The sequence below is a fragment of the Octodon degus genome, unplaced genomic scaffold, assembly GCF_000260255.1.
Source record: "Octodon degus isolate 3935 unplaced genomic scaffold, OctDeg1.0 scaffold00049, whole genome shotgun sequence".
NCBI classification, from domain to species: domain Eukaryota; kingdom Metazoa; phylum Chordata; class Mammalia; order Rodentia; family Octodontidae; genus Octodon; species Octodon degus.
Window position 1 is genome coordinate 2999736 of NW_004524625.1, and position 6612 is coordinate 3006347.

At 46.2% G+C, this 6612-nt stretch overlaps 1 protein-coding gene across 2 annotated transcripts in view; it reads left to right on the forward strand.

The window, feature by feature from the left end:
- The first annotated feature begins 1416 nt into the window (after nt 1–1416).
- Acer3 (alkaline ceramidase 3) overlaps nt 1417–6612 on the forward strand; it is a 158541-nt gene continuing 153345 nt past the window's right edge. For both annotated transcript variants that reach the window (XM_004632523.2, XM_004632522.2), the window contains exon 1: nt 1417–1606. In XM_004632523.2, coding sequence (XP_004632580.1) covers nt 1504–1606 — 103 coding nt within the window. In that variant the 5' untranslated portion in view covers nt 1417–1503. The remainder of the gene's footprint in view (nt 1607–6612) is intronic.

The following is a 6612-nucleotide window of genomic DNA, read 5'->3' on the forward strand; positions in this document are numbered from 1 at the left end:
TATATATATATATATATGCTTAGAAATGGAAGTCTTCCCTACCTCAACGACTTTTCCTCTCTGTAGGCTGTCTTCTTAGACCTTGCCAGCTAATCTAGTACACAGCAGGAGCTCAGTTTGTACAAAAAGCGCTCAAATAGCCTATTTCTGCTAAAGTATGCTGCTTCTATTTGTAGGTTGTGCACCTCGCAAGTAGAGGCTGTGCCTCTGTTATTGGCTAGGATCACTTTGCAGGGAGGCTTGGACTTCTACAAAGGAGGTGGCACCTGCTAGGATGTGAATAAAGGGCACGGAGGGCTTCGGACAGCTGAAATTCAAAGGACAGGCCATGAGTTACCAAATGGAGCCGAGAGGAAAGCTGGGGCAGCCGTACTGCATTTGGGTGCCAAGGCAGGCAGTGACCCCCCCCGCATTCCTGGGTGGGGGAAAGTTTGGTGGAGCTGCACTTGAAAGGTAACTGGGGTTGGATCTATGTTTTCACAACTCACCCTGTTTTAGTATATGTGCTGCCGAAGCGAGCACTCACAACTCACCCTGACCACACTGGAGTTGCTTCCAGTCTTGCAGCTGAGAGTGTGTGAGATTGCTGGTTGCCTGGAGAGTAGGGCACATTACATACAAAAGGCACGAACCTCTGCTCCCTGGAACCAAAGCCTACGGTACTCTGCGCTATCTGGCACACTGTTTAGGCTCGAAGCCCTTTTTCTCTCTCCTTTCGGTCCTTGGTTGTTGCCCTTTCCCTTCGTCATCAGAACACGCTGTAGGGGCCGGGGAGATGGCTCAGTGGAATAAGTGCTTGCCTGGCAAGCACAAGGGCCTGCGTTCAATCCCTGGCTCCGCAAAAAAAAAAAAAAAAAAAAGAACTGGCTCCGCAAAAAAAAAAAAAAAAAAAAAAGCAAGCCACAGAACACGCTGTATGCCTTTTCGAGATAATTAGTTTCCCCTAAACGGAGGGGATTGTTTCTGGGCTCCCCCTTTGAGGCCTGCATTTTGATGGTACAGGTTTAATCAAGCAGGGGCTCGACAGAGGTTTCATCCATCACACCCCAATTAAATCAAACCGCCTACACACCAGTAAAGGCTCAGACACATCCTGACAGACGAGGGCCGCCAGGGTACCGGGAACTACCAACCAGAGGCGCACCTAGCTGGCCCGCAGCCCACTCCCACATCCTTCCCGGTTAAGGAGCCCACCAGCCCTCGGGGAAGTAGGACGCAGCCCGCGGGTGGCCTTTGCTGCGCCTGCCCCGCGGCCGCAGCCGTGGGCGGGGCCTCCCGTTTGGCAGCCAGGGCTAGTCGGCCGGCCTGGCTCCGCCCCTCGGGGAAGAGGGCGGGGCCTCCCGCCGGGCAGCCCGGAGTCCGCGGCAAGCTTGGCTCCGCCCCTCGGGGAGGAGGGCGGGGCTCGGGGCGCCTGCGCGCCGCTGGGGCGCGAGCCAGCTTTGGAGCTGCCGAGCCAGGCGCTGGAGAGCGGCTCAGGGCGGCGGCGGGAGCAGGGTTGGCGCGATGGCTCCCGCGTTGGAACGGCAGGGCTACTGGGGCCCCACGACGTCCACGCTAGACTGGTGTGAGCAGAACTACGCTGTGACCCCGTACATCGCCGAGTTCTGTGAGTGTGGCCTGAGGCCGGCGCTAGGGCACCGAGCTGTGCGGAGACGCGGTGTGGAGGAGGCGGCGGAGGGCGAACTTGGCCTCGAGGGCAGGCGCCAGGCCGGCCGGGGGCGGAGAGGGGCGCGCTGGGCCGCGGGCACCTAGGGGCGGACGCGGCGTCCGGGTGTCAAGTGAGGACTACGGGGCTCGGCGCTGGCGGCGGGGGCCTTCATGTTGGGGCGGAGCGGCGGTGGGGAGCCGCTGCTGGACCTGAGGGGAAAGCGGAGGAGCCGGGCCGCGAACAGGACTTGCTACCTGGCGGCCAGGCGGGGCCGGCGGCGGGGAGCGTGCGGCCGCCACAGAACGAGGGCACGCGACACCTGCCTTGCTGCGGCCGCCGCCACTGCCCCTCCCGGAGGGCTCGGCAGAAGGGGGTGCTTCTGAGGGCATCAGGGCGCTGCGGTCTTTCTCTGCCGCCCCGTGCTTACGAGACCTTCTCGCTTGCTTCAGGGCAGTTACCGTTTCTGAGGTTCGACACCCCCGCCTATTCCCGCGTCTTCAGGTAACAGACAGAGATCCTCTGAGTAAGCCTAGCCAACTGTCAGTTTGCACCAGAAGTAGAAGGCAGCCCCTGATCTACCTTCTTCCTCGTGCCAGGCCTCCTAGAGCAGGAGAGACCTCGTCCCCGCGCCTGCTATGCTGTCTTATCTGACTTCCTAGGAGTTAATGATCCTCTGAGGACACATTCTTCCAGAATGCACTTTCTGAGTACTTAAGGTTCTACATCTAGTTACTGTCCTGACAGGCAGGCATTGCTGGCCTGGCCAGATCTGGGGTGTATGTCTGGTGGGGGCGGGTGTTCCTAGGTCGTTGTTCCTTCAAAGGTAGGAGAAATCTGCCCCTTCTTTTTCTGTTGTAACTTTGGTCAAGTTTTGAAAGCATGATGTTTGATCTGACTTTAAGGTACCTGCTTCTGAGATTTAGAGAACATTCTTTGGCTCTTACTGCTTTCTTTTAAATGGACCCACTTTCATAGGACATGATGCAAAACTTTTTTTAAACTTTCCCATTGTTGAATCCTCCTCCAATCTATGTGTGTTTGGTTTGATAGAAAAGAGGTAAGAGTTTTATGCCAAATAATCCTACTTTATTGTGTTCTAGTAGTTGGCCAAGTTGAAAAAACACAACAGAACTCTTTTTTTTTTTTTTGTGGCAGAACCGGAGATTGAACTCAGGCCCTTGCACTTGCCAGGGAAGTGCTTATTCCACTGAGCCATCTCCCCACCCCTCAGAGCTCTTTTTGTAGCACTCTTAATACCATTCTCTTGAGACTATGATTTAGACTGAGAGTCACTTTTTCTGAGCTGCTACTTTAAATTAATTTTATATATTAGTGGAGAAATATAAGCAAAAGGATCATTTATAGTGTGAGTACTTCGCAGTCTGAATATTGGCAAAGGAGGTACTTTTATCAATTGGTTGTTTTTTTTTTTATAAAATTTTATTTATGTGTGTGTGTGTGTGTGTGTGTGTGGCCAGCTCAGCCCACCAGGGGTGGGGCTGACTGGCATGTGGTGCTGGGGGATTGAACCGCGGTCCCTGTGCTTTAGTTAAGCTTGTTCTAAGTAGGTGCTTTAGACCACTGAGCCATCTCACCAGCCCCTATCAATTGGTTGTTAAATCACTTTGACAAGTCCACACCTAGTCCAGAGAAACATGACCATGAGGGAGAGGGCTTAAAATCATGTTGTCTGAGCTGGTGTTATGGTTTGTGTCTAGGTGTCCCCCCAAAGCCTCACGCAGTCTTGGGGTGGCTTCTGGAGTTTGTGATTGATTACTGTGGTTGTGGATGCTGCCCCTGCCCTGGGGTAGGTAATTTGCATTACAATGTAAGGTGGGAAGAGAAGCTAGCTGCCTGAGCTGCTGCTACCCCTCCCTTGTGCTCTTGCTCTTTGCCTCCACCATGAAAGGTTGCTTTCTGCTGTGTGCTGCTCTGCCTTGGAGCCAGCTGAGTGTGGACTGAAGCCTCCAGTAACTGTGAGCTAACTAAACCTTTCCTTCCTTCATTTTGAGTGTCTGGTATTTGTCCCAGCAATGAGAGAAGAGTAGCTAAGACAGCTGGAAATATATAACTTTTTCTTCTTACTTAATAGTCTTCAAATATTGAATAGGCTATCATAAAAGTAGTTAACTTTCTCAGTTTCACTAGAATCTGGAAGTTCTCTAGAAGATTCCCAGCTTCTCTAAAAGCTGTAGGTGGGGGGCCTGCCCCTTAGCTCAGTTCTTAAGTGGCTGCTTCAACAAAGCAGTCAGGCTCAGGTTGCTGTGGTTCGATCCCCACAACACAAGACAGCCAGTCATGCCTTGAAGGCATTCGGAGCAAAAAAAAAAAAAACACTTCTGCCATTTGGGCTGGTGAGATGGCTCAGTGGTCTAAAGCACCTACTTAGAACAAACTAAGCTAAGCAAAGCACAGGGACTGTGGTTCAATCGCCAGCACCACATGCCAGCCAGCCCCGCCCCCTGGTGGGCTGAACTGGCCACACACACACACAAAATGCATAACTAAATAAATAAAATTTTAAAAGCTGTAGGTGGAGGAAATTAATTGTAAGGGAAGTTTTGCTTCAGTATAAGGAAAAGCTTTCTAATCAGTGATGATATCATGGAACAGGTTAGCTTGAGTGTTACGCAGGCTTTCTATCACCAAAAGCATTAGAGTAGACATTGCTCAATATATGAGGAATTAATTGTTTAGTAGGGAAAAGGAATGTGCCATAGTTGGTCTTAGATGCTTTGCAGCTTTATCAGTCTACATAGGTAATAATGACCCAGTTTAGGACCAAAATTTTGGATTAGAATCAAAAGAGAAAACTGGCAGTTGAGTCATGTGAACTACAAGAGAGCAAGATACTAGTGTTCTGACAGATAGCTCTGAGAAATGGGAAATGGCTTTAGTTCTCAGTGTCCTTAGAAGAGGAACTCTGAGAAGACTACAGAAGACTTTTTAACATAGGAATCAGAGGAGTTGCAGGAACAGAGTGAATATGTTGGCAGACCTTTGTGCATGTACTTGGGACAAAATGATCTAGAGGAAGTTGAGGTCAGGTTGTCTAACCATAGCAGGTAGTGGGTGTCTATAATGACTTAGAGGAAAAGAATTTGATAGTTGAAAAATACTCTGATTATATGCTTAAAGTGTATTTTTTAAAAATGGAGGTTAATTGTTGTTAATGATAGTATTAATAATAGTTATATTAAGGCTAATAATTATTATCTAAGTGCTGTGTACCACAATTTGCTAATCCTTTCACATGTCTTATCTCATTTGATCTTTGCAGTAATTTCAAAAAGAAAGTATTATTATTTATTTATTTATTTTTTCTTTCAGAACCAGGGATTGAACTCAGGCCCTGCACTTGCCAGGGAAGCGCTTATTCCACAGAGCCATCTCCCCAGTCCCACAAAAAGAAAGTATTATTAGTCCCATTTCACAGACTGAGGTTGTAATAAGTGGTATAGAGATAGTATTAGCTGATGCTGAAGTCCTATATTGCTTCCCTGTCATTAATTTTACCATGTATTCATTGTTTTCCCTTTGTGTTCAGGGAATGAGGGACAAAAAGGATCCTGAAATCCTGCACTATCACAGCAGACAAATTGAATAACTCTTCAAGTTATTCAACCATCTTTCATCATTAAGTTGTATATATTTTAATGAATGAGTGAGGAATTAAGTGTTCAGATATGTCTGGGTTTTTTTTTGTCACTTTCAGCACCTGAAAAATCTTTTTAGTATCACTCAACATCAATTGAAATTCATTTTTGTTTGAGCAGATTGTAAGAACCAGGGGAAAGGATAGAATTACGAAATAATAGCTTTTTGTTGTGTCAGAAGTTACAGATACAGGCAGTCTTCATTTTGTTTGGTATTGTGGGACTCACACAAATTACCCCACTGGTTAAAAAGCAGGCAGAGCCATCTTAATTACTAGAAAAAGTTAGAATTATTTTGTGACCTTTAAAAATTTCTGTCAAACTAAACCTCTTAAAGTTGGTTACAGATATTTTAAATATCAAAAATTGCAGTGTTTTACTTCTTTGTAAAATAACTTACAAAAACAACTTGAACAGTGCTTTCCATCTTATCAAATAGTTTATGGCATAGGAGAAGTATCTTCCCTGTGCCTTGGCAAATGTTAGCTAAGTTTGGATCAGCTTTCAACATTTTATTCTCTGTACTTTCAATATTGTGAAATATCTCTAAGTTCCTTTAATTTGGAGGGTTTTGCCAGTATCACTTCTTCTGGGACAACATCTTTTTTGTCACAATTGCTGTGTTCATTTATGTTGGTAAGTTTATCTTCATTCAATCTCAAGCTGCATTTCTGGAGTCTCAAGAGATAACAGTATCACTGTTTCCATGGTCAGCTACTTCTTCTAAAATTCTGTATACATTTGTTAGAATTTTGTATCCAACATTATCATTTTTTGTTCTCTGCTGTCCTTTTATTACTGTTTATCGGTTTCCACTTTCTAGTATTTATTTTGTGAAATGTTTTTTAAGTTTATCACCAGGAGACAGAGGCAGTTAAACTCCATGTTTTGTTCCCTGTACATGAACTAAATAACAGATATATAAGGACTAATCAGTAACAGACTTTGTCAGAAGTGAGTTGGTTGACCACTTTTATTTATTTATTCCAGTACTAGAGATTGAACTCATGACCTTGCACTTGTCAGGCAAGTGCTTATTCTACTGAGCTATCTCCCCAGCCTGGTTGACCACTTATTTGATATTCTGTTGTTCCAGTAATGATTTGGGGACTGAAGATCTAGCAGTAAAATTTTCAAACAAAGCAAAATGGAACAAAATAAGGCCAAAAATATAATGTTAGCTGCAATTGAGTTGAATTGTATTGTTAAGGGATTGACAATATTTAAACTGTGAGAACTGAAATTTTTGTGAGTTGGAAGCCAGCAAAGCGAAGGCTGCCTTTGTATTAATAACAACCCTCAGGGGGC